This window comes from Hordeum vulgare, chromosome 6H (genome assembly GCF_904849725.1).
Source record: "Hordeum vulgare subsp. vulgare chromosome 6H, MorexV3_pseudomolecules_assembly, whole genome shotgun sequence".
Lineage (NCBI taxonomy): Eukaryota > Viridiplantae > Streptophyta > Magnoliopsida > Poales > Poaceae > Hordeum > Hordeum vulgare.
The window spans coordinates 459,079,765-459,106,657 of NC_058523.1; the positions used below are offsets into that span (position 1 = coordinate 459,079,765).

Here is a 26,893-nt window from a genome sequence, read left to right on the forward strand (position 1 = left end):
ATAATCAACATCTTGCTATTTAGGTCCATCATTTCATGAACAATTTAACCAACGAACAACGATATTTTTCAGATTGATATTTGCACGCAAGTACAAGCGATGGCGAGGGAAGGAATGCTAGCCCAGGGAATTGATCCTAAAGGCAGGTCATTCTTTAAAAAAATTAGCGAATTCGTCAGCACAAGGTTTACGAGATGCGGTACAGAGAACGACGTTGTCACTGCAGCGTACAACATTCCGGAACCGAGGTCAGCTAGACCGAGTGCGGCGCCGTCGTCGTCCATGCGGTGGGGAGAGAGGGTCCTAATACTACGCCGACACTTCCACGACATGACTCATCTCTACCAATACATGGGCAGACATCACAGGTAAATGCTCCAGATTTAGGTTCGACGCCCGAACAGACTCATTTCGTGGAGCAGGATGCATATACAGCATATGGCGCACACACTCAAGGATCTCAGCCATATCTGCCCACGCGAGGGATTAGGATGCCCGAGGAGAATCGTTGGGCTGAGACAAGCGAGGGAGCACAAAGCTACAACAGCGGTCAGGTATGTACAATTATAATAAGCAATTACATAACTTCTATTTACACATCTTTTTGCTACACACAGTTTATTTTAAAAACATTTTTTCGTGGAGCAGGAAATTAATGATCCATCATGGGGAGATGAACATACCCAGCGTGGCGTACAGAAAGAAATACTCACAGAAACCCATGATACTCAATGCACGCTCCGAGGAATGATAAATGATTTTTTCGGGCAGGACGTTATTGGTCCATCTTATATCAATTCTGAGTCACAGCCATTCACCTACAATTTAGAATCATCATCTCAATATGGATTTCAGACTCCACCACCTATGCATGAGTCGCAGACACAGGAACACGAGAGACAGTACGGTCGTGGTCTTCGTGAACACAGACCCCCTGATCGATTGTCACCCTCCGGTCGTCGGGCAAGGCCAGCTGGTCGTCGTCGCATAGGGTGATTCGTCTATGTATGTGTGCGAACAATTGCATCTCTCTATGTCAGTTTCAAACTTTCAGATGTACGTACAAGACATCTATGTAGTTTCATGAAATAAAAGTTCTCGATATGTTTGAAGTTGCTTCCATAAAATAAGATACATAAAATAAGATTCATAAAATAACATACATAAAATAGCATACATAAAATAAGATACATTAAGATGTAGAGTTCATAAAAAAACTACATAAAGTCGTCGTCATCCTTCGACGATGCAGAGCTCTCGCCCTTTGACGAAGCGCTACTCTTGGCCTTCGTCGATGATGCGCTCTTGGCCTTCGTCGATGACGCGCTCTTGGTACTTGGCATGAAGATATCGTCTTCGTCCTCACTATCGTCAATCCATAAGAAGGATGTTTTACTCCACCTCCACCGCGTATGTGTTGGCCTTTCTTCTTCCATCTTTCATTCAACCGCAGAAGTTCTTTTCGAATCTCCTCATATGTCCTTGCAGGCCACCCCTTCCTAGCTAATGCGTCGGCAACCTCATTCAGTAGCGTGTCACTACTGATGAGTTCGTCCCATGAAACTATTCTATTATCTATCTTGAAATTGCTAGCTAAGCGCACAACACACTCGGACATACCACTATGAAAACTACGATCGAAAGGATAATGAGACATTTTCAGCACACTCCTTACCCACCTTGGTCTGGAGGGGGTTTTATAGGTGCAGCAGAGCGAGACGAATAACTAATGACGGGAAAACGAGGAGGGAAAGCGAGGCGGGAAAGCGAGGGAGGGAAAGCGAGGGCGGGAAAGCGAGGCGGGAACAAATTGGCGGAAAAGCTATACGCGGGATAAAATGGCGGGAAAGCGAGGCGGAAAATAAATGGCGGGATAAAATGAACATACACGTAGCTGAAATTAAGATACCCATTGCGGAAACTAAGATACACATTACTGAAAATAAGATACAATTTGCCGAAATTAAGATACATCTTACAGAAATTAAGATACAACTAAGACAACTTAACATACAATAAAATAAATCTACTGAGTCCAGCGTGGATATTTTCCTTTTCCATCACCAGCTTCTTCTGCTGCCTTGGCGGCACGAGCCCTTTCTCTCTTTCTCTCCCTGTCAGCTTCACGGGCCTGTTCCCGCTGTCTGTAAACCTCCTCCAACCGAAGTTTCTCTTCTTGATTTTTCCTTTTCATCTCATCAAGAAAAGCCCTCTGCTCCACACAGTAATCTTCCCACTCTTTCTTCTGCTCTGCTTTCTCCTCTGCTTCAGCCTTCTCACGACGCTCTTCCAAGTCCAAGCTAGCCCATGCACGACGACCTCTTTCACGAATCTCGGTCACCGCCCAGTCCGGCATTTCCGTGTCAATCCAACGATAGTACATGCAGAGAGGAGGAGGAGACTAAAGGATGGATCAGATTCAAGTAAACAATAATATCAAATAACAATAATCTGGATGACTTGAGCATACCGGAGGCCTGACGTACGCAGAAATAGATTCGGGTGGATCAGATTCATAATTGGCGCACATGAAAAACTTCATGCCCAACCAATCTGAAAAATCCGTCACCTCCTTCACCTTGCAGACATCTCCGCACCAACATCGAACTGCTTCCACCCCCCGAGGCAAGCTTGCACTCTGCATTTTCCTAGGCCTAATGCTCTGATCCGAACAAGGCAAACTCATACTGACTATGGAGGTGCAGGTGCTTTGAAGTCTGGCTGATGGTGAAGAGAGTTTCACTCCCTGCCTCCTTTTATAGGCCCTGCCGGATGTCTACGCGGAAAAAAAGGGCGCGAAAACGAGAAACTGCAGCGGGAAAATTTGGCGGGAAACTTAGGCGGGAAAATAACGCGTGGGAATTTAGCCGGGAAACTGCAGCGGGAAACTTAGGCGCACATGACTATATACAAAGCAAAATGACAGAATCTACATTCTAAAATGAGTCCATATACATCATATGTAGTCTTCTGGTACAAATATTTAGGAAATACATCTTAAAAAACTTATATTTAGGAAATCTCCCTCCGTAAAAAATAAACTCCCTCCGTTGCTAAATATAAGGCATTTTAGAAATTGTACAATAAACTACATATGGATGTACATAGATATACTTTAGAGTATAAATTAACTCATTTTGTTCCGTATGTAGTCTCCGAATGAAATACCTAAAAGGTCTTATATTTTGGAACGGATGGACTACATCCAATACCGCATGCAACTTAGAGCGGCAAAATTTCGAGCGGGAAGCGCGGCCTCGTAGTCAGCGAAATACATCCAATACCGCATGCCTCGAGCGGGAAGAGCAGCACAGAGCGGCCGGCCGCCTTGGGAGGTGGCGGCAGGGCCCACCCAGCGCTGTCCGTTACGGGCAGGCGTGGCGGGAACGGGGTGACCAGCCGGCCGCCTCAGCTTGTGGCGGCAGGCCCCAGCCGCCTCGGGCGGTGGCGGCGGGCCCCACGGCCGCCTCATGCGGTGGCGGCAGGCCCCAGCCGCCTCGGGCGGTGGCGGCGGGCCCCACGGCCGCCTCGTGCGGTGGCGGCAGGTGCCATGTGCCGCATGGCGCGCCTGCCGCCACCCGGGGTGGGGGTCCTTTCCCTCCTTTCCATTCGCAGCTGGTCTCTTTTGGCAATCTCGTTCGACAGGGGTCCTTTTGGACAAAAATTCCAGCGGCGGTGGCGCGAGCTGTCGATCTGCGAAGGGGATGAAGTTCGCGACTGCATCAGACTTCGCGACCACGGTGTCGGCGATTTATGCGTGCAACGAAAGGAGCAGTTGACTTTCTTAGAGATACTAAGAGAGACTAGCACAAATAAATATTAAAAAAAGTATAGTCCATTGATAAAAACGCGCGTGGATACTATAAAAAAAGCATGTGCGTAAGATCTTAGATTATAAAACATGTAAAAAAAGAACCTAATGCAAGTACATCATGTCCAAAGATTATATCATTTCTCAAATATTGATGCTTAAGTTTACATGTTACAATACAGATAGTATGTACGAAACAAAAACAAATATTGATTAGCATTGTATCCTATATAGTATTTTAAAATATTTAACATGTAAAATAACAACATATTCAAACTCTACACATTTTTCTAATCAAGTTTCATATATAACATGTTTAAATTGAATTTACGGTTTAAGATACATATTTATTTCGAATGGACTTCGGGGTTATTAACGCATATATAAGGGATTTACGTAAAAAAGAAATGATTCACTCTGAGTACAATTTAGACCGCGAGTTATTTAGCATGAAAGTAAGGGGGTCTTGTGTAAAATGTGAAAAAACAGTTTGGTCTCATTTATAAATGGACTGCGGGTTAATTAAAAAAACTACAGAACCATAAAAGCCAGCAATACTTTATTATTAAGGAGAAATAGAAGGAAGGAGAGAGACGCACGAAAATGCGTAGATCAGACGATGCTAATCACGTTTATCGGATGGGCAGCGCTCGACCGGCTTAAATTTGGGCCGGCTGCTAGCACTCACCTTACACAAAGCAGGTTCTATTTTTTTTAAACCGAGCATAACACCCCTTTTCATTACTTCGAACGGAAATACAGCAGTATCACAACGTTTTGCCAACAGAAAAACAGAGAAAAGTACTGGGTACGACAACATGCTCTCGCAGACTACCAACTTTCATCTATGGAACAGCCGCTCGCCATCGAACCGACTGCCATAGCCTGAAAGCCACTAATCAAAGCAGAGCAGGGAAAAGTAGTCTCTAATACAGCAAAACCGTATGCATAGAACTTGACCAAATATACGAGCTAACAACTAGCAGGATATCCCCTAGAGATCATCAAAGGACAACGTGTTCATCCTCCTGTGATCCCCTGCCTCGCTGTCTCGCAGAGCTTCATCAACTGCATGGTATTAGTCCTTACCAACTCCGCACCAGAACGTAGCTCTCCTGCGTCGCCCTCCTGCTGCAATCCTGCCCAATATAGAAGGAACGAACACATTAAAAAAATAATCTCAAAGGGAGTTTTGATCAATTTATTTTCAAAAGTAGCCCTGTTTCTGGCCAACCAAAGAGCCCAACATACAGCTGCAAGCCCCACCGTATAATATTTTCCACCAGCAGGTAAAAAAACATTGCACCAAGAATAATATTGCCAGTAGGAATTAGGACAACTGTCAGTCCCCAAGGTGACCCCAATCGACCTCCACACGACCCTAGCAACAGGACATGCAAAGAAAAGGTGTTGGGAAGTTTCCTTTTGATGACAAAAAGAACAGCAAGGATTCCCAGGCCCACATAAAAATCTTAATTTTCAAAGGCATTTTTGCCTTCCAAATCCATCTATAATGACACCCATGTAGTGGTTTCTCTAGCCACCTATACATGGACTTAGTGCTAAACTTCCCATTCCCAGTCATACCCCAGGTAATTTTGTCACTGTCCCTGGTCAGCACCATCCCAGAGATAGTCCTATGCATCTCCCTTCATTGGTCTTTAAGTTCAGGGTTTAATCTTCTCCTAAAAAAGGAGTGATCATCAACCTGGCATAACCTATTCACCGTACACTCTGTATCATTGCAAATATCAAACAACATAGGGAATTGGACTTTGAAAGGAGGAAGCCCCACAATAGAATCATGCCAGATCCTGGCAATATCCCCAGATTCAATATTAACTTTTCTCCCTACTAAGTAAAATTCTCTGACCTTAAGAATAGATTTCCAACAGGGTGAGTCAGAGAATCTGGGCTTAACAGTTGTCACAGTTTTATTTCTGAGATATCTAGCTTTGATAATATCTTGCCAGACACCCTTCTTTGTCTCCAATTTCCACCACCACTTCACCATCAAGCTAATATTTTGTTTGCGAAGGTCTTTAACCCCCAGCCCCCCTTTCTGCTTGGATCTACATACTCTACCCCACTTCACCATATGGTATCTCCTCTTATTGTTGTTGCCTTGCCAGAAAAAACTACGTCTGTGTTTATCCAGCCTCTCTATGAATGTTTTATTCATGAGCCACATAGACATGTGATAAATGGAGATCTGGGTGATAACAGAATCCAGGAGAGTCAGTCTACCACCCATGGAAGCAGCATTGCCAATCCAGGCTTCGAACCACTTCATATATTTTTCCACAATAAATTCCCAATCAGAATTCTTCAAAGCAGTATAACTGACAGGCATCCCAAGGTATTTGATAGGGAACTTACCAATATCACAATTAAACAGATTAGCATAGGTTTTAATCACATTCTCATCCCCTCCAACAGTGAAAATCTCACTTTTCTGATAATTGACCTTAAGGCCACACATCATTTCGAAAATGTAAAGCAGCAACTTCAGGTTGACTGCTTTTTCTACATCATGCTCGATACAAATAATTGTATCATCGGCGTATTGCAGCACAGCAATACCATCAGGAATAAGATCTGCCGCAAGGCCAACAATAAGCTTGTTCCGCTGAGCATTCTTAATCATCTTCGCAAGGCATTCCGCAGCAAGATTAAAAAGAAACGGGGAATGCGGGTCACCTTGCCGCACCCCTTTTGCACTATGGAAATAAGGCCCCACGCAATTGTTAAGCTTAATGCTCACACTACCATCATATAAGATTTTTTTAATCCAACCACACCAAGTTTCACTAAAGCCTCTCATGCTATGACATTCCAAAAGGAAGTCCCAGTTAACTTTGTCATAAGCTTTCTCAAAGTCAAGCTTCAGTACAATGCCAACTTTTTTACTCACATGAGTATAGTTAAGAATCTCATGCAGAGCCAAAATTCCATCCGTAATGTTTCTCCCTTTTATAAAAGCATTCTGTGTGGAACTAATCAAAGCATCAGCTACACAAGCTGCACGTCTATCCAGCACCTTCGTGATCAGCTTATAGGGACATCTTAGTAAGCAGATGGGCCTAAATTGTTGGATTCTATCAGCTCCCGAGACCTTAGGCAGCAAGGTAATCACTCCGTAATTAAGACTTAACGTCAAGCGCTCCCCTATGAAAGTGATGAAACAGTGACATAATGTCATTCTTGACAATATCCCAACACACCTGGTAGAATTCAGCAGGTATATTATCTGGACCAGGAGCTCTATTTGCTGCCATATCAAATAAAGCATCTTTAACTTCAGCCTCTGTAAAATCTCGACACAGGGTATCGTTATCAGCATCACTCAGCTTCTCCTCCTGCGACCATGTCTCGGGATCCAAATGAAAAATATTGCCGTGACCAGGACCAAATAGTTCCTTGTAGAACTCAGTGGCGTGAGCAATAAGATTTTCATTTCCCTCAATCACTTCTCCCCCCATCTTAAGCGAGTGAATCGTGTTCTTCCGTTTATGGCCGTTAGCTATATTATGATAGTAACTCGTATCATATCTCCTTTCAACAACCATCTCTCATGAGATTGCTGCAGCCAGTAGATTTCTTCATTAACCAACAACTCATGAAGCTCGAAGTCGACGTCAACTTTCTTATTATATAACTCAGGCGACAGCGGACCCTCTTCCTCCAATTCTTCCAGATGAGCTAGTTCGTTCCTAAGCTCTTCTTTTCTCTTCTTATCACGGCCGAACTTATCTGAGCCCCACCCCTTAAAGTAGGTTTTAATCCTTTTCAACTTAATGTTCAGGATATCTATGGGATCAACAGATTGCACAAGCCTGGACCAGATTCTGCTAACAGCGGGGATGAACTTATCATCTTTGATCCAAGATAGATCAAACCAAAATTCACGAGGTTTAGGCGCATCCCTCCCCTCCTCCCCCGAACTAAGCAATAGAGGACTGTGATCAGCAATCTCCCTAACCAATTTCCTGACCGAAACAAGAGGAAATAAGTCTTCCCATGTTTCAGACATCACAATACGATCAAGTTTTTCTAAAGTAGGATGAGCTTGATTATTGGTCCAGGTATACTTACCCCCACTAATATGGATCTCTCTCAATGCCAAAGTATTAATAACTGAATTGAAAAGATTCGTGGATTTGCAGATAGAGAAGCTCTTATTCTTCTCCCCGGAGTGTCTCAAAATATTAAAATCACCACCCACTATGTACGGTACTTTCATATTACTGCACATAGATGCCAGCTCCACCAAAAATTCTTCTTTGGATTCCTCATGAGCAGATCCATATACCACCAACAAACCCCATACTATCTTTTTTCTCTTATCATCCAGTACCATTTGCAAGATATACTTGCCTTTGGTGCAGGATATAATGTCCAGAGTGTCGTGCCTAACTCCACACAAAACCCCTCCAGATTTACCTCTGGATGGAATCCACTCCCAGTTAAACAGACCAAAGGGGTCCAGCCTCCTGAGGCATTTAGGGGACAAATCTTTTTTCAAGACCATGAAATCCAGGGAATGATCACGAATGAGGTCAGTGAGGCAGGTGGCTATTCCTTTCTTGCCTACCCCCCGACAGTTCCAAATGAGACCTCTCATTTGGAACGCTTCTTGTGGAATTTTGCCCCGAGTAACTCCACCAGGGGACATGGTAGAGTTACATTTCCCTCCCTCATTCTCTTCTTTCTTTTTCTGACTTCTAGTCACAGGTCTAGAAATCTTCACAGTAGGTTTTCTATTATTTTTTCCTTTTAGACTTAGTAATAGATTCATTTTCATAAATTGTTTCATCTTGGTCCAGCCATTCTAAGCTAACAGGGGTACTATGTCCCAAGCCATTGGTGATAAACATGTCATGTTCCTGTTTTTCATGGCTCGTTTTCTTCTTAAGGTCAAGCTCTTCTCTAACCTGTTCCAGCTCTCTAAGCACATCAATACAAGCAAAGCTATCATCAGGAATAATCACCCCCATATTGCTAGCTCTACTAATCAACTCAGCATCAGAAAGGACACTAAAAGAGTTATTGCGAAGCTGAGGATTACCTTCCAGATCTCTCTTACTAGCCAACCTCCTCGCTCTGTCCTCCACCTTCTCCTGCATCCCACATGTATTTCTCTTACTGAACCTGGTGGCAGCTTCAAAAGCAATGGGAGGAGTAGGAATCACATCCACATTGTGATCAGTTTTAGGTGACAGTACCACATAATCACACGAGATTTTCATGTTAGGATCAGCCTCCCCTTCCAGCTCCGACACCTGCCAATTATTAGTTACAACATCTGCATATGACAGGGATTTTCGGACAACAGAACTAAAAGTCACCTAGACATCCTTCAGATCATTATGTGTCTCCGGGGTATTGTTTCCTCTATCCAGTTGAACAGGCACAATCCACTTAGATGAGTCTTTTAAGTACTTCTCATGATCCAACTGCATTGACTCAATTAGCAGCTCATTATCTTCCTCGCTCTCCTCAGATCCTGACACTTCCTTCTCCGGGGAGGGCAAACGACAGTTTTTACCCCCTCCCCCCTATATGACTGGCCAAATCTATTAGCCCCCGAGGATTCAGAATAACTATCATCTTTCTCATTATCACGATGTTCATGTTTACGCTTAGGTGTCAGGTTCTGTTTAGAGGCATCATCGCGTGCAACAGGCACCGCGGTTTCCTCCGTGACAGTGTTTTTAATCAACACTTCTTCCACCTCATAAGTAAACTTGTAAAAACGACTCCCCAATACCCCCTCAGCAGAAGTTGGGATTTGATCAACATGCCTGCAGCCAATCTTAGTTCTAACCGACGCAGGTCGATTGAGGGTTGACATATCCACCTCTAAGGTAATTCCCACAAGCCCTCCAACATAAGTAACAGTCTTGTTGCATCTTTTGTTAATTGGGATCCTACCAATCCTAGCCCAAGCCACTTCCAGTAACCCCTCGGATTCCAAATAATCAGACCAAGGTGAGAATTTTACACTAACCCCACATTTTTTAAGCTTCACATGCTCTACAAACAAAGCATGTTCTATTTCCCTAGGATTAGGCATTCTCATAACAAATCTCTGAGGAGCAAAGAATTTAGCAGAGCATCTCCATCCCTGGCCTACATACACACTCAGCTCAGCCTCAATATCTTTTGTGAGTGCAGACCCTTCAGTGATAGTAACAATGATGTTGTGATTTCTATCCCTAGACTGTCTCTCAACATTAAGATCAAGGATGTAAAAGAAACCTTGCCCCTTAGCTTGGAAAGCACACATCACAGGCATACATTCCCAAGGAATGAACTCTGCACATATCAGAGACAGATGACCTTTTTTCTTACATCTATCGCATATGGCCTGAGGACATCTAGCAGTAGTATGTCCCATCGCATGACAGATCTGGCAAGGAGAAGCAAAAGGGATGATGTTACCAGGCTTAGCAGGAAGATCCCGATCTCTCACAGGGGCATTCCTTCCCCAGCATCAGATCCCCCCCTCCCCACTTCTCCTGGTGAGGAGGGGCGGCCTGCCTGTCTGCAGTAGCCTTGCCATCATGATGGGGCGAAGATCTTCCTTCACCCCCTTCCTTCCACGACTCCTCGTGGTCGCGATCTTCTTTTTCTCCTCCTGCCGCAGCATCCCACTTGTCAAATCCAGACGCATCAGATCCAGAGGCTCTGGTCGAAGAAGCCCCTGTCTCTGATTTGCGCTACCACACGTTGGAGTCGAAACCCCGTCCGGCTCCTCGATTGAACCTCCCCGCACCACGACCATGGCGCCCCGCACCAAAACCGTCCCCTCTCATCTTAGATTTCTGGGTGGGTAGAGGATGAACAAGAGGAGGAGGAGGAGCAACAGTTACTTGCGCATAAGAGCGGGGATCCCCCCCCCCCCCGATTTTCCCTTCCCACCAGGAGAAGTTCTGGCTAACCCTAGCGCGAGCGCCGCACGAGACACTCCAGAAATGCGCAAGACTATCCTCGAGATCGAAAGTGGGCAAAGGAGGGGGCGCCCTTTGTTTTATACCCGGAGATCCTGAAACCCTAGTCACGTTCGCCTCGCAGCGGTTCGATCCCTCCAGGTCCACGTGTCGTCCATCCACACCGTCTGCAACGGGTCCGCCCCCCCCCCCCCCCCCCCCCCCCGGCCCAGGCCCACCTGTCGGGGGAGGGGGACGCCACGGTGGGCCAGAACCATGGTCGTCTCCCCCACCAACTGTGCCGCCGCCCACCGGAGTGATGAATCCGTCAGGGTCCTCCCCACCAACTCCGGTGACCGAAATTCTATCATGAACCCTAGCAAAGTGACATGGAAATGAAACGATCTCACCTATGTCAATCCGCTCTCCATCCTTGAGAAATCTAGCATCCACCGTCTTCCCGTCCGCATCGAGAAGAACCATCCTCATCGCCTCCAATCGAAGCCATAGGACCCCTTCATCGAGGCGGATCTGACTGGCGGAGACGAGATCCGCCGCATACCGCACCCGCCACCGCATACCGCCCGCCACCCCGCACATCCCGCCGCCAGGGAGTGCGGCGCCGAAAACGGAGCGCCTGATGCTCGCCGCGGGAAGGGCACGCCGCCGAGACGAGGCCTATCACCCGTCCCGAAGGAGCACGCGTCGGGGAGGTAGCGCCTCCGAGAGAGAGCGCGCCGCCGTGAGGGACCGCGCCGCCGAGCAGAGACGCGCCGCCGGGAGGGAGCGCACCGCCGGGGGAGAGCGCGCCGCCGGGGGACAACGCGGTCGTAGCTCCACAAAGCAGGTTCTAGAGTACAGAAAACAAAGAAACAAACGAATCACACTGTTCAGCAAGATACAAACCGATCCAAGAAAAACAAAAGAACCGGTAACTATCCGGTAATCACATTTTACACAAGGCGCAGCAGCCTGAACCATCAACCTGCTGCTTCTCAAGTTCCAAAAAAGAAAAGAAAAACTGCTGCTTCTTAAGACGAATGAACTAACGGCAGCACTAGCTTAGTACAGTAAGTATCACACCATCACTCTAACCTAAGACTCCTCCTGGACTGGACTGGACTGGACCTGACGTAACGTACGTACGTGTTAGCTGCTTCACTCGAGCGGCGTCTCGGCCGCCGCTACAGATACTGCGTGTGTATCCGGTCCCGGTTCTGCTCCCACCACACCTTGGCCCGCTCCTCGCCGAACCGCTCCCGGCTGCAACCACACACGCACACCATCGGTTAATTCACGGAAGCACGCGATACTCAGCAACAGCAAAGGTGGTCGGCCAGCGGTGGGCGTGCCTGAAGCGGACGCGGCGGAGCTCGCGGGTGCCGTCGCCGAGCTCGCGGACGGTGATGTGCACGCCGGGCTCGTCCTGCTCCACCCACTCCGTCGCCTCCAGGTCGCTCGCGTTGCTCACCGACACGGACGCCTCGTCCAGCGACGACGTGGTGGCCCGCGACGCGTCGTAGGGCGCCGGGGCGCCGGCGCTCGACGGCATCGACGACGCGCCCGCGGCCGAGTTGAGCATGTTGAAGTGGTGCGCCCACACTTGGTCGGACGGGTCCGGCACGGCCGTGGACGGGTGGCACGCCGCCTTGTACGACGTGGTCCGGGTGATGGGCCGCTCCCCCCTGCTCACCGCCGTCACCACCGGGCTATCCCTCGTCGAGCCGTCGCGGGAGTAGAATGACTCTCTCTGCTTGTCATGCAAACCCACAGTTTCAAATGATAATCGATCATCACACGGATGAAGTGAGATGTTCACCGCTAGATAAATACATGGCGGGCGGCGACTGACCTGCATGGCGTCGTCGATGGAGGACGACGGCGTCGAGAGGCCCTGCTGCCGGAACGTCTGCACGTTGTACAGCTCCACCACGCGGTCGTAGTTCTCGCCCCACCACCGCTGCGCCTCCCACTTGTTGAACATCTCCCGGCTGCATTTTGTTGTTGTTGCTTCATCAGTTCATTATCAATATTGAACGAGTCTCAACTCACGATACCGTCATCGAAGCATCGATCGATCGGCACAAACCTGAAGCGGATGCGCTTGAGGTCGTTGCCGGCGCCGCCCGGGATGGAGACGAACGTGATGTGCACGCCGGGCTCCACCTGCGCGGTCCACTCCCTCGGCACGCGGTCTTCCTCCAGGACCACAGTCTCCTCATCGTCATCGTCGTCCTCCTCCTCCGCCTCCCCGATGCTCGGTATCCAGCTCGCGCTCGGGTTCCTCACGTGCGGCAGGAAGCCATGGTTGATCTTGGGCATGTCCCACGTTGTCGACGGTGCGGTGCGCGCGCCAGCGGTCGACGTTGTTCTCGTGTAGCTGTACGCCTCGCTGGCTCCGTCGGACGTGAAGCCCGAGTCGTCCACGATGCCCGGGTAGGCGGCCAGCCGGCTGCTGGAGCGGTGGAAGCGGTTGCCCCTGAAGGATGGGCTCCCGGTGGCCTTGTAGTGCTTGCCGGAGCCGGAGAACTTGAGCACCATGTCCTTGAGCTGGAAGCACATTTGCAGGAGCTCCGTCAGTCAGATCACTAACACTCATGGTAGGGATATCAATTGTGAGTTTGTGACTCGAATTAGTTAGCAGCATATAGTACTAGCGCGTATCAATTGATACTGTTCGATTAGGACCCAACAAAAACAACGGAGGAAAGGAACGCCACGTTAGATTGCCGGGGCGTAGCTGAATATTCAGGCACACGTTTCTTCCAACATCACCATATCAGTGTCACGAATCTGTTTCCCCCTGCAATCAAACGTCTCGCTCTAGTGTGATATACCATCCATCACGGTTATTACTTCATTTATTCTTTCTTTTCTTCTGCTAGTACATGCTCTGCTATACTTATACCATCCATCAAGGCACCAATACATCCAAAATATTAGGTCTAGAATGTGCATTAGTTTGTTCTGAATGGTGTGGCGTGACACCACGAATCAAGATCAATCAAGCCTAGTACCCGATGATTCAGTCTTTAAGCAAAGCCTTAATCATAACAACGGGTGTGGGTGTTTAATGATAGACGCTGTTCTAACTAGTAGCAACTAACGACATAGAGTGACGGCACACTTTTGCCTAGCAGAAGCGTACGAAGCAGAAATGATACAAAGGCCAAGCGCACCACCGTGCCCTAATTAGTCCAGCGAGGACATCTTTTGTCTGAAGCAAGGAACAAACAAGCACTTGCGTGCTACTCCAACACAACACAAAGCGGCACCGCAGCTGGTGCCGATCATGATAAGCCAGCGTGTTTTTGCTTAAGATTTGCACTACTTTTGTCTTAGGGTAAGATTTGTGCACTTTGGAAGATTGCAAAAGGCAAAGCGTGCAGGAGGCCAAGGTGTGCAGGGGGACAGTGGACACTCGAGGCGTGCCATGATAACGCAGAGAGGCCGGATGGATGGCGCAGGGAGGAAGAGGCCCGGGCCTATCTCAGAGGCCTAGCATAGCCAAGCCCATGTAAGGACCACACGGAATGAGTGCCGCTGCTACGGGCTACGGCCCACCTTTATTCCTTGCGTGAGCAGCAACATTTGAAACTCGTGTAAAAGAAAGATGATAGAGGAGTTATTATTTAAAAAAAAAAGATGACAGAGGAAGGAGTAGTATAATATTGGCTTGGAAGAGTAAGGCCCAGGGTTAAATCAACCAAAGAGCGTCTTTCCAGGATGGAAAGGCCCCATTAGCATCTTCCATCTTGTGTGATTTGCTCTTTCTTTGAAGCGAAAGGTGGCGAGGGGAATGTGGGGGAGCAAAAGCGACGAGAACAAATCACATCCTTCGTCCAGACTCCCAAGCTTGCGCGCCGTGGGGGTCGATCTAGCAAGCAAAAGCAGCACCACGTCTAGTACTCACTCATATTCCCCCTGGGCCTTGACCAACTTTGCCCAAGAATGTTTGGAAATGTGAGTGCACTGTCATGTGTCATGTGTACTTCCACTTGGAAACCCGTTCTCTCGCTTTTCATTTGAAAACCAGACTGGAATGCCGTGCTGGCTGTGTGTGTGTAGTGTACTGTTGTGCTCCCTCGTCTTCTTCTTCAAATGTGGAGGACATACATGGGGGCGGCGAGTAGTTGCAGAGGGCATTCAATCGACTGATGAGTGCATGCGTACGTGGTACTCTCTGAGCTATCTATTCTTCCACGGGAGGGGATACTGCGTTTATTTGTTGGGACGCAGTGGCAAAGCACCGGAGTAAGTAAGTAGGTGAAGATGCAGATGGTAGCCGGTACTACTGCACGACAGGCATACCTGTGAGGTGAGAGACTTGCCGGCGTCCCTGCCGTTGGGTGCGCCGACAGCACGGGAGCCGTCCTCTCCACCGTCCTTGGTCGAGCAGGCGATGCATGCTAGCATTTTCGCTTCTTTCCTTCACGCCCGCCACTCGATCTGTCGTCGATCACGTAATTCTCCCCTGCTTGGACAGACCAGATCACACTGCATATAAAACGATTGTTGGTTGATGCTTATCTTGAGTGACATCAAGCTTCATGCAAAAGAAAATGCAACTGAAATGCAATGAGTGGTTAAGAAGCTCCAATGCAGTGGGCAGCATGTGTAAGTAAAGGGTCTCTTCTCGGATTAAATGAATATTTCAGCATCGAACGTGGTGCTCCCTTCATCTCAAAATAAGTATCACAAATTTAAAATTTAACAGTAAGTTAATACAAATCCAATACTAAAGCAGCAACACCAGTCACGTCCATACGAGAGCAGGGACACGTGCACTGCGGGCCATGCAAAGCAAAGCATTGCCAGCCGGCCGTTTGGGCGAGAGCGCGCGCGGCCGGCATAAATTCCTGGTCAGTCAGCCAGTGCCGACGACGTGCGCGCGCCGGCCACCCTAAGCCTAATGCATGCCGCTACTCTGGCATCTGTTGCCTCCGGCCGCAGCCTTTGGGGACTCCATAAACGCGCGCACGCGGACGGACAGCAACCACACGACGCGCGGGGGCAGCAACAGCCATCGCCGTACGGGCGAGGGCGCGCGGGCGGGCACCCGCGATGCCGATCGGGAGCGTGCACGCGCGCGCGACGGGCCCCCCCATGCATGTCTGCACGCGCCGGGGTGGGCGCCCGGGTCTAGCAGCTAGCCAGCTTCATCCATGTCGCTCGGGCTGCAGGGCACTGTCGCAATGCCATGCTTGTCTCGGCGGGGCTGCCCCCCCCCCTAGGCCTGCGCGGTAGGGGCACCGCGGAGCAAGGAACCGAGTCAATGCGGGGCGTCAGCGTAGGGGGCTGCTGCTTTGTACTGCAGGCTATGGACAGAGAACTGCGGCGTGTGGTGTAGGCCGGTAGGTTGATTGCATGCATGTATCGGTGCAAGGCTGAGGATGGTGATAGGGTGCTGCTGGATCGCTGGTGGATGCTGCGAGCCGCCGGTGGGATCGGCGGGCTAGAGCTAGAGGACGGGTAGGCTCGGTAGAGTATTCATTCAAATACTACGATGAATTTATCTGCGCTGCTGCAAGTACAGTGGGCGCAGAGAAGGTTCTGCGTAGATCTTGTGTGTAAGTGTATGTATGTATCGTCGCTGTCTAAAGACCACGGACGTAATTCTCGCAGATAAAGAACAGTAACAGTAACTACGAGCGGTACAACTACAACCCGCCCTCTCTGTATGTTGATCCCTGTCGCTCCTCTGTCTGCTTTGAGAGACAGCAGGTCAGCTAACATACTGCCTGGATAGGTCCATGAGGCCCTTTAAGGCCCAGGACCCCGAGGAAGCTCTCGGTCACTGGCAGTGGGTCCCTATGAAAATCGAAGTGCGAACCAACGACACAAATCCAACATGGCCACTGCCCCCGCTAGCTAGCTAACATGACAGTGTCGCCATCTCAGAAAAGATGAAGGTAACAGTGTCACACAGATATTTAACACCAGCTATTCTGACGTTTCCCTAATAAGCAGATCATGAACGGATATGCATGAGATAGTATGTGTTAACAAAAGAAGAAGAACGGATATATGATATAGTATGTGTTAACAAAAGAAGAAGAACGGATATGCATAATGCCAAATGAAGGCAGTGCACTTACCAGTTCCGAAGACGTCCCGATCACAGCAGCGATTCTGGCCACGCGGCAACGGACCAACAGTGGTGGTGTCCGTATCACCCCCCTCGCTCACTGCTGCATCCTTTTTTGAATGGTCATCTCATCTCACTGGCTGCTGCTCCTGACGCCGAATGATCCTGGAGATTCAACACGCAGCTGAGCAAGAGGGGAGGATTATTGTTATACTCCAGTTAGTATGATGATGCTGATGATGCAAGTGAGCGGCTAAATGTGAAGGTTCGGTGTGCAAATCAGCACGAGCCGAACCCCCGGGAAAGAAACGGAGGAGGAGGAGGTGGAGCACTCATTGCTGTGGGAGGGCGTCCACGCCACGGGAAAAAGGTAACAGTGGGAAACAATGGGATTGCCCCCCCGAATGGATGGACCCGGGCGAGAGGTTGGAGATCTCAATGATCAACGTCGCAACGAACTCGATGGCGCCCAGACAAAGGAGAGCAGGCAGACGAAGATGCCCTAGTATACTAGTCGCAAAGGAAAAACAGAGCCCGAATGCGTGGCCAGGACTGAGAAGATCTTCTCGGGAAAGAAAAAAAAACAGGGAGTACCTTCTTCTTGGCTGCTGCTGCCTCCTCTGGTGAAATGCGCCGAGGAACAGACGGATCCTCGCGGGCGCGGCGGCGGCGGGGAGCCGCTGCAGGATCGCCGCGGAAACGACGCCGCGCGGCGGAGCTATCGGATGACGCCCCCTTGAGCAACTGACGACGAGGAGGTTTATTTTCTGTCTTCCCTTTTTTGGCGAGAAGGGGAGGGGCAGAGGGTGGAGGGAGGGGAGGAAGCAGAGAGGGGGGCTGGTGGGGGCGGGATCCCCCGGATTCGCTCCCGGCCGTCTGATCCGCCCTGGAAATCGAGCGAATGCCGCTGCCAAAGCACGCGCACGCCGACCGAGCAGTGCGCCTCCCCGAGTGGCGAGTAATTTATATAGCCCCGGCGAGGTCGGTCGGTCGGGCGCCGTCCGTATCGCCCGCCTGCATGCGTGGCGCGCCGGCACCGTGGGCTCGGGGTGGGCCGCCGCGCAGGGCCCCGCCCCATTATCCACGCATGGCACCCGTACGTAACGTGTTGGTGCTAAAGTTGCGCAGGTGCGGGGCGTGTGACGGACCGCCGTGGCTGCACGGCGGTCGGGATGGCGGTCTCAGGCGAGGCGAGGCGGTGCACGCACAAAGTGTCGTATCTGCCGGCCACACGACGGGCCGACGGGGCGGTGCACCCTTTGCTGAGGTTGAGACGGGACAGGTTGATTGTCGGGGAATCTCAAAACCACGCCAAATCCATCACCGTACATGGCTATTCAATAGTATGAGGGCGCCCTAATTAAGGACAGCTTCTCCCGGCAAACATATGGGACGATCCAGCAAACTGCTCCTAACTATTTGGATTGGCATCCTCATACAATTTTTCTTTAAACACAATACGGAACGATGACGTTCATACGTACATGCATACACTCATATCTATAAACATATTCACGCATGTCTTATCTTTATGAATACATCAATCTATATATCATCTTATATTGTCGAAGCAGCATAGACGCATTCATAGACGATGAAGACGTCTATTTTCATTAAACACACATCATTGAAAGGTTTGAAATAGATTTATGAAAATGCGCGTACCAATGTCAAGTCTGAGACTTGAACTCTTATGTGTCAAAGTCAGCATAGACGCATCATTGCTGGGGTTTTTACGTGTCTTTTTTATTTAATATGAAGCAAAAAAAAATTGATACGAAAGAAAAGTACTTCTAGACCAAGTTCATTGAGACGTCTTCATTGGATGAGGAGGAGGAATATGAGGATGGAGGGTGGATGATGTGAGTGGTTCTTGCAGACGTAGTGTGAATGGAGGAGCATGTTCTACTACACGTATTCAATAAAGAGGCATGCAATGTTGAATTAATATAGGGCCCGAGGCATCTCATGATCTCGTCGAGTATCTTTGGGCATTTCCGAGGAATTCAAATTTAAATTATTTTATTTCAAAACTTCATGTTTGGACTGTAATATTGCATTGTAATATTTATCTTTCAGTTGCTCAAGATTTGTGTTATTTGTCTTTGGTGTTGGGGAACGTTGCATCAGAAACAAAAAAATTCCTACGCACACGAAAGGTCTATCATGGTGATGATCATCTACGAGAGGGGAGATCGGATCCACATACCCTTGTAGATCGCTAAGCGGGAAGCGTTAAGAAACACGGTTGATGTAGTCGAATGTCTTCGTGATCCGATCACGATCCGTCCCATGAACTCCGTCCCGATCTAGTACCGAATGGACGGCACCTCCGCGTTCACCACACGTACAACTCGATGAAGATCTCCGCCTTCTTGATCCAGTAAGAGGGGCGAAGAGGTAGCTGAATTCTCTAGCAGCGCGATGGCGTGACGGTGATGATGGTGGAGCTACTTCGGTAGGGCTTCGCCGTGCCGGACTAATCTAGCTACAGGGTGTCGAAGTTGTGGAGGGAGAGAGAGCTGCACTTTAGCTTGAGTGCCAAAAGCCTCTCTCCCCTCCACTATATATAGGTGGGAGGGAGGGGGCAGCACCCTAGGGAAACCCCTAGGGTTTCGACCGGCACAAGAGGGAGAGGGAGGAATCCTCCTCCAATTCCACTTGGAAGGAGTCCTTCCTTTCCTAAATCAGATTGGCCCCTCTCCTTTTATTTTCTTCCACTTCGGCCGACCTTGGGCTTCTTGGGCTGGCCACCAGCCCACTAGGGGCTGGTGCGTCATCCTTGGGCCCCTTTTTGTTTTCTCCCGGGTGAGTAGCCTCTCCCGATAGAACTCCGGAACCCATTCGTCATTTCCGGTACTTTACCGGTAATGCGTGAAAACCTTTCGGAAGCCCAATGGATACTTCCTATATATCAATCTCCGTCTCCGGACCATTCCAGAAACCCTCGTGACGTCCGGGATCTCATGCGAAACTCCGAACAACCTTCGGTTACCAACATCAATAATTCAACTATACGGAAACATCACCGAACCTTAAGTGTGCAGACCCTGCGGGTTTGAGAACTATGTAGACATGACCAAGACACTCTCCGGTCAATATCCAATAGCGGGACCTGGATGCCTATATTGGATCCTACATATTCTACGAAGATCTTATCGGTTGAAACTCTATGTCAAGGATTCATTTAATCCCGTATATCATTCCCTTTGTCCTTCGGTATGTTACTTGTGTGAGATACGACCGTCGGTATCCTCATACCTATTTCAATTTCGTTACCGGCAAGTCTCTTTACTCGTTCCGTAATACAAGATCCCGTGGCTAACTCTTTAGTCACATTGCTTGCAAGGCTTGTTTGTGATGTTGTATTACCGAGTGGGCCCCGAGATACCTCTTCGTCATACAGAGTGACAAATCCCAGTCTCGATCCATGCCAACTCAACGGACACCTTCGGAGATACTTGTAGAGCACCTTTATAGTCACCCAGTAATGTTGCGACGTTTGATACACACAAGGCATTCCTCCAGTGTCAGTGAGTTACATGATCTCATGGTCATAGGAATGTATACTTGACATGCAGAAAACAAAAGCAACAAAATGGCACGATCACATGCTACGTTTATAGTTTGGGTCTTGTCCATCACATCATCCTCCTAATGACGTGATCCCGTTATCAAGTGACAAAACTTGCCTATGGCTAGGAAACCTTAACCATCTTTGATCAACGAGCTAGTCAACTAGAGGCTTACTAGGGACAATATTTTGTCTATGTATCCACACATGTATCTATGTTTGCATTCAATACAATTATAGCATGGATAATAAACGATTATCTTGAAACAAGAAATATAATAATAACTATTTTGTTATTGCCTCTAGGGCATATTTCCAACAGTCTCCCACTTGCACTAGAGTCAATAATCTAGCATCACATCTCTATGTGATTTACAATGTAAAAAATTTAACACCCATACACTTCTGGTGTTGGTCATGTTTAGCTCGTGGAAGAGGCTTAGTCAGCGGGTCTGCAACATTCAGATCCATGTGTACTTTGCAAATAGGCTTAGTCAGCAGTCTGCAACAATCAGATCCGTGTGTACTTTGCAAATATTTATGTCCTCCTCCTTGATGTCTTCGCAGATGGCATTGAAGCATCGTTTTATGTGTCTGGTCCTGTTGTGAAACTTTGGTTCCTTGGCTAGAGCAATGGCACTAGTGTTGTCACACAACAGATTTATTGGATCCAGTGCGCTCGGCGCAACTCCAAGATCTGTCATGAATTGCTTCCTCCAGACACCCTCCTTAGCCGCCTTTGAGGCAGCTATGTAATCCGCTTCGCATATAGAATCATCTATGACGCTTTGCTTGGAACTGCACCACCTTACCGCACCCCATTAAGAATAAAGGGAAAATCTAAAGAGAAGTGTGCGTAGAGGGGGTGCTCCCGTGCGGCGGACGCACGCTAGATTCCGTTCATATGGCCAGAATTCAAATATTTTATCTCTTAAACCGTTAATTCGACCGATGATCCGTTTTCGCCATTGACTTTGTTTCGACGAAATCTTCAAAACTAGATCCCATGTCGACATGTTTAGACAACATTTTTTTTTGCTCATACTTACCACATTTGTTGCACTTACTTGTCATATTAGTAAGTACTTACTTGTCTGATAAAAAATAACTTAATTACCATATTTTTGGAAATTGCGTATAAATATGACATCTTAGCATAATCAAACTGACAAGTAGAAACAACTTTTTAGGCGATTACACGCAAAAATATGACAACTCAACAGATATAAAACCGGTGACCACAAGAAATCTTTTTTGGTCATCGTTTGTAAATATGACAGCTTGGCATAGTTAAACTAACAAGAACACAAAATAGTTTTCTGGCAAAGTTGTATGTAAATATGACAAGTTGGCATATTTTCAAATTGACAAACACAATCTATGACATGCTTTTTATATCATGTATAATGAAAACTGCTACAAAGCTTTATATGAAACAACATTAAAAAGTGTCAAACAAGTTATATTTTTAAAACTAGTGTGTAATGTTATTTTTTGGCAAGCCGCATGAAATAAAAATGATAACTTGACACAACTAAAATGTAAAAATAGATGGCAACTAAGTTATTTTTAAACTGGTCACTAAGTTGCTAATATACCGATAACTAAGTGATAGTAATCTGGCAATTACCGATGAAAAAAAAGGTGTTGACACATATCAATATGGGATCTAGATTCGAAGATCTTGTCGTGAGGAACCTAATTGTTAAAGCGGATCATTAATTAAATTAATGGTTTAGGAGATAAAACTTTTTCAAAACTCAAAATTAGGGGAATATTTGCTTACATCAAGTTGATGTATTGGTTTGCATGCATGCATGCACGAAGACGTGCTTGTGGAACAACGATATTATGCGCAAGTAGGAATGGAATTACAGGGACACATGACGTTCATTTATTCGCTGGAAACTGATTAGGTAGCCGCTGCACGGTAATGCATCGGTGCAGCGCCGCTCCATAGTACTGTCCAAGAATAAAAATGTATCCGGTTTGTGTCTTAGAGTCATGCAGATTAGTGTCGAAGCTTGCATCGACGTAACCCTTTACGATGAGCTCTTCGTCACCTCCATAAACGAGAAACATTTCCTTAGTCCTTTTCAGGTACTTCAGAATATTCTTGACTGCTGTCCAGTGCTCCATTCCTGGATCACTTTGAAACCTGCCTGCTATACTTATGGCAAGGCTGACATACGGTCTTGTGCACAACATTGCATACATGATAGACGCTATGGATGAAGCATAGGGGACGACACTCATCATTTCTCTGTCTTCTGCAGTTACTGGGCATTGAGTCTTACTCAACTTTATACCTTGTAACACAGGCAAGAACCCCTTCTTGGATTGTTCCATTTTGAACTTCTTCAAAACCTCATCAAGGTATATGCTTTGTGAATGTTCTATTAAGCGCTTTGATCTATCTCTATAGATCTTGATGCCTAATATGTAAGCAGCTTCTCCCAGGTCCTTCATTGAAGAACTCTTATTCAAGTAATCCTTCTTTCTTCCCAAAAATTATATATTGTTTCCAATCACCAATATGTCATCCACATATAATATTAGAAATGCTATAGAGCTCCCACTCACTTTGTTGCAAATACAAGCTTCTCCAAGAACTTGTATAAACCCGAACGCTTTGATCACCTTATCAAAACGCTGATTCAACTCCGAGATGCTTGCACGAGTCCATAAATGGATCGATGGAGCTTGCATACTTTGTTATCATTCTCTGGATCGACAAAACCTTGGGGTTGCATGATATACAACTCTTCCTTAAGAAACCCGTTAAGGAACGCCGTTTTGACATCCATTTGCCAGATTTCATAATCAAAAAATGCATCTATTGCTAACATGATTCAGATGGCCTTAAGCATCGCTACGGGTGAGAATGTATGATCGTAGTCAACTTCTTGAACTTGTGAAAACCCTCTTTGCGACAAGTTGATCTTTATAAACGGTCACATTAACACCTGTGTCCACCTTCTTCTTAAAGATCCATTTTTTTCTGAATAGCCTTTCGTCCTTCAGGTAATACTTCCATAGTCCATACTTTGTTTTCATACATAGATCCTATCTCGGATTTCATGGTTTCTAACCATCTATTGGAATCCGGGCCCACCATTGCTTCTCCATAATTCCCAGGCTCATTGTTGTCTAACAACATGATTGAGAAGATAGGATTCCCGTACCACTCAGGAGGAGTACGTGCCCTTGTCGATCTGCGAGGTTCGATAGCAACTTGATCCGAAGCTTCATGATCACCATCATTAGCTTCCTCTTCAACTGGTGTTGCCTCGACAGAAATTTCTTTCTGCCCTGGCCACCATCTTGTTGAAGCAGAGGTTCTACAACCTCATCAAGTTCTATCTTCCTCCCAGTCAATTCTTTCGAGAGAAACTCTTTCTCAACAAAAGCTCCGTTCTTAGAGACAAACACTTTGCCCTCGGATTTGAGATAGAAGGTATACCCAACTGTCTCTTTTGGGTAACCTATGAAGACGCACTTTTCCGCTTTGGGTTCCAGCTTTTCAGGCTGAAGCTTTTTGACATAAGCATCACATCCCCAAACTTTAAGAAACGACAACTTTGTCTTCTTGCTATACCACAACTCATATGGTGTCGTCTCAACGGATTTTGATGGTGCCCTATTTAAAGTGAATGAGTTGTCTCCAATGCATAGCCCCAAAATGATAATGGAAAATCGGTAAGATACATCATAGAACGTACCATATCTAATAAAGTATGATTACGACATTCAAACACACCATTGCGCTATGGTGTTCTACGCGGTGTTAACTGTGAAACAATTCCACATTGTCTTAAGTGAGCACCAAACTCGTAACTCAGATACTCACCTCCTCAATCAGATCATAGGAATTTGATCTTCTTGTTACGATGATTTTCAACTTCACTTTGGAATTGTTTGAACTTTTCAAACGTTTCAGACTTGTGCTTCATGAAGTAGATATAACCATACCTACTCAAATCATCAGTGAAGGTGAGAAAATAACAATATCTACTGCACGCCTCTATGCTCATCGGTCTGCACACATCAATATGTATGATATCCAACATGTCACTTGCACGCTCCATTGTTCCGGAGAACGTAGTCTTAGTCATCTTGCCCATAAAACATGGTTCGCATGTGTCAAGTGATTCAAAATCAAGTGACTCCAAAAGTCCATCAACATGGAGTTTCTTCATGCGTTTTACACCAATATGACCTAAGCGGTAGTGCCACAAGAAAGTGGCGCTATCATTATTAACTCTACATCTTGTGGTCTCAATGTTATGGACACGAGTGTCATCACTCTCGAGATTCAATATGAACAAACTCGTCACATTGGGTGCATGACCATAAAAGATATTACTCATATAAATAGAACAACCATTATTCTCCGACTTAAATGAGTAACCATCTTGCAATAAAAAAGATCTAGATATAATGTTCATGCTCCACGCAGGCACTAAATAACAATAATTTAAGTTCATCACTAATCCCGATGGTAACTGAAGTGGGATTGTGCCAATGGTGATCGCATCAACCTTGGAACCATTTCCCGCGCGCATCGTCACTTCATCCTTCACCAGCCTTCGTTTATTTCGCAGTTCCTGTTTCGAGTTGCAAATGTGAGCAACATAACCAGTATCAAATACACAAGCACTACTACGAGAGATGGTGAGGTACACATCAATAACATGTATCTCAAATATACCTTGTTTGGCATTGTCCACCTTCTTATCGGCCAAATACTTGGGGCAGTTCCGCTTCGAGTGACTAGTCCCCTTGCAATGGTAGCACTCAGTTTCCGGCTTGGGTCCAGACTTGGGTTTTTTCGTCGGAGGGGCAACAGCTTTGCCACTCTTCTTGGAGTTACCCTTCTCCCCCTTGCCGTTTTCTGGAAACTAGTGGTCTTATTGACCATCAACGCTTGACGCTCCTTCTGGATTTCTGAGTCTGCGACTTTCAGCATTGCAAACAACTCGGCGAGTGACTTATTCATCCCTTGCATGTTATAGTTCAACACAAAGCCTTTGTAGCTTGGTAGCAGTGACTGAAGAACTCTGTCAGTGATAGCCTGTTGCGGGAGAGCAATTCCCAGCTCAGCCAGACGGTTAGAGTACCCACACATTCTAAGCACATGTTCACTGACAAACCCGTTGTCCTCCATTTTACATGCATAGAACTTATCGGAGGACTCATACCTCTCTATCCGTGCATTCTTCTCAAAGATAAATTTCAACTCCTGGAACATCTCATATGCTCCATGACATTCAAAATGTCCTTGAAGTCCCAGTTCTAAGCCATATAGAACTGCACATTGAACTAACGAGTGGTCATCCTTGCGCGTCAGCTATATGTTCAAAACTTGAGGCAACGCAGGTTGGGGTGGTTCATCACCTAGCGGTCATCAAGGACATATGACTTCCGGGCAGCGTGAAGGATAAGCCTCAGATTACGGGACAAGTCAACAAAGTTGCTTCCTTCATCTTTCAACTTAGCTTTGTCTAGGAACGCATTAAAATTCAGGGTTGCTACTGCGCGAGCCATTGATCTACAACATAAAATTTCGCAAAGATTACTTAGACTATGTTCAAGATAATTGAGTTTAGCTAATCATATTACTAATAAAATCCCATCCAAATAGACATCCTTCTAGTCATTCAAGTGACGCATGATCCTAATCCACTAACTCAAGTCCGATCATCACGTGAGTTGAGATTAGTTTCAATGGTGAACATCTCCATGTTGATCATATCAATTATATGATTCATGCTCGACCTTCGATCTCTTTTGTTCCGAGGTCATGTCTGTACATGCTAGGCTCGTCAAGTTTAACCCAAGTGTTCCACGTGTGCAATTGTTTTGCACCCGTTGTATGCGAACGTTGAGTCTATCACACCCGATCATCACGTGGTGTCTCGAAACGACGAACTGTGGCAACGGTGCACAGTCGGGGATAACGCAATTTTATCTTGATATTTAAGTGAGAGATCACCTTATAATGCTACCGTCGTCCTAACCAAAATAAGGTGCATAAAATGATTAACATCACATGCAAATCATAAGTGTGCTTCTTGATCTCCATCACCAAAGCACTGGCATGATCTCCATCGTCACCGGTGCCATATCATGATCTCCATCATTGTGCTGCCATCGAGGTTGTCGCGCTAACTATGTTGTTACTACTAAAGCTACTACCAGCGATAAAGAAAAGCATCACCAACCACAAAAATAATTAAAGACAACCCCGTGGCTCCTGTCGGTTGCCGTAGCATCGACGTGCAAGTCGATATTTGAATATTACAACATGATCATCTCATACATCCAGTATATCATATCATGTCTTTGTCCATATCACATCACATGCATACCCTGCAAAAACAAGTTAGACGTCCTCTAATTTGTTGTTGCAAATTTTACGTGGCTGCTATGGGTATCTAGTATGATTGCATGTTACTTATGCAAAGCCACAACGGTGATATGCAAAT

At 46.9% G+C, this 26,893-nt stretch overlaps 2 protein-coding genes across 8 annotated transcripts; both read right to left on the minus strand.

The window, feature by feature from the left end:
* Window positions 1-4,586: 4,586 nt before the first annotated feature.
* On the minus strand, window positions 4,587-11,512 carry LOC123403371. Of its 3 annotated transcripts, XR_006611460.1 has the most exons (3): window positions 9,037-10,957; window positions 8,880-8,931; window positions 4,587-4,950 (listed from the first exon to the last, which is right to left on the minus strand). XR_006611460.1 is itself a non-coding variant. In XM_045097313.1 (2 exons), exons 1-2 carry the CDS (start codon window positions 11,341-11,343, stop codon window positions 4,832-4,834), a joined length of 309 nt encoding a protein of 102 aa, XP_044953248.1. In that variant the 5' UTR covers window positions 11,344-11,512; the 3' UTR covers window positions 4,587-4,831. The 3 variants fall into 3 exon arrangements, 1 of the variants encoding a protein (XP_044953248.1); XM_045097313.1 differs by lacking the exons at window positions 8,880-8,931; window positions 9,037-10,957 and adding an exon at window positions 11,154-11,512; XR_006611459.1 differs by having other exon boundaries at window positions 8,880-10,957.
* A 100-nt stretch (window positions 11,513-11,612) lies between these two features.
* Window positions 11,613-17,766, minus strand: LOC123403370 (protein Brevis radix-like 2). Of its 5 annotated transcripts, none has more exons than XM_045097312.1 (7): window positions 17,426-17,766; window positions 16,842-16,996; window positions 15,055-15,240; window positions 12,833-13,293; window positions 12,596-12,734; window positions 12,096-12,493; window positions 11,613-12,006 (listed from the first exon to the last, which is right to left on the minus strand). In XM_045097312.1, the coding sequence occupies exons 3-7, from the start codon at window positions 15,157-15,159 to the stop codon at window positions 11,928-11,930; spliced, it is 1,182 nt and encodes a 393-aa protein (XP_044953247.1). In that variant the 5' UTR covers window positions 15,160-15,240; window positions 16,842-16,996; window positions 17,426-17,766; the 3' UTR covers window positions 11,613-11,927. The 5 variants fall into 5 exon arrangements, with proteins under 5 accessions (XP_044953247.1, XP_044953244.1, XP_044953245.1 ...); XM_045097309.1 differs by having other exon boundaries at window positions 12,096-12,496; XM_045097310.1 differs by having other exon boundaries at window positions 12,096-12,496; window positions 15,055-15,217; window positions 16,842-17,015; window positions 17,426-17,752.
* Between the last annotated feature and the right edge of the window lie 9,127 nt (window positions 17,767-26,893).

Bases quoted from the DNA above. Each gene is read 5' to 3' on its own strand.
- LOC123403371 (XM_045097313.1), bottom strand. From the start codon at position 11,343: ATGTGCGGGGTGGCGGGCGGTATGCGGTGGCGGGTGCGGTATGCGGCG. The intron at 4,951-11,153 runs GTGAGATCGTTT...TATATTGGGCAG, and splicing joins TGGAGAGCGGATTGACATAG to GATTGCAGCAGGAGGGCGAC.
- LOC123403370 (XM_045097309.1), bottom strand. From the start codon at position 15,159: ATGCTAGCATGCATCGCCTGCTCGACCAAGGACGGTGGAGAGGACGGC. The intron at 13,294-15,054 runs GTATGCCTGTCG...ATGTGCTTCCAG, and splicing joins GCAAGTCTCTCACCTCACAG to CTCAAGGACATGGTGCTCAA. The intron at 12,497-12,595 runs GTCAGTCGCCGC...TTGCATGACAAG, and splicing joins CCATCGACGACGCCATGCAG to CAGAGAGAGTCATTCTACTC.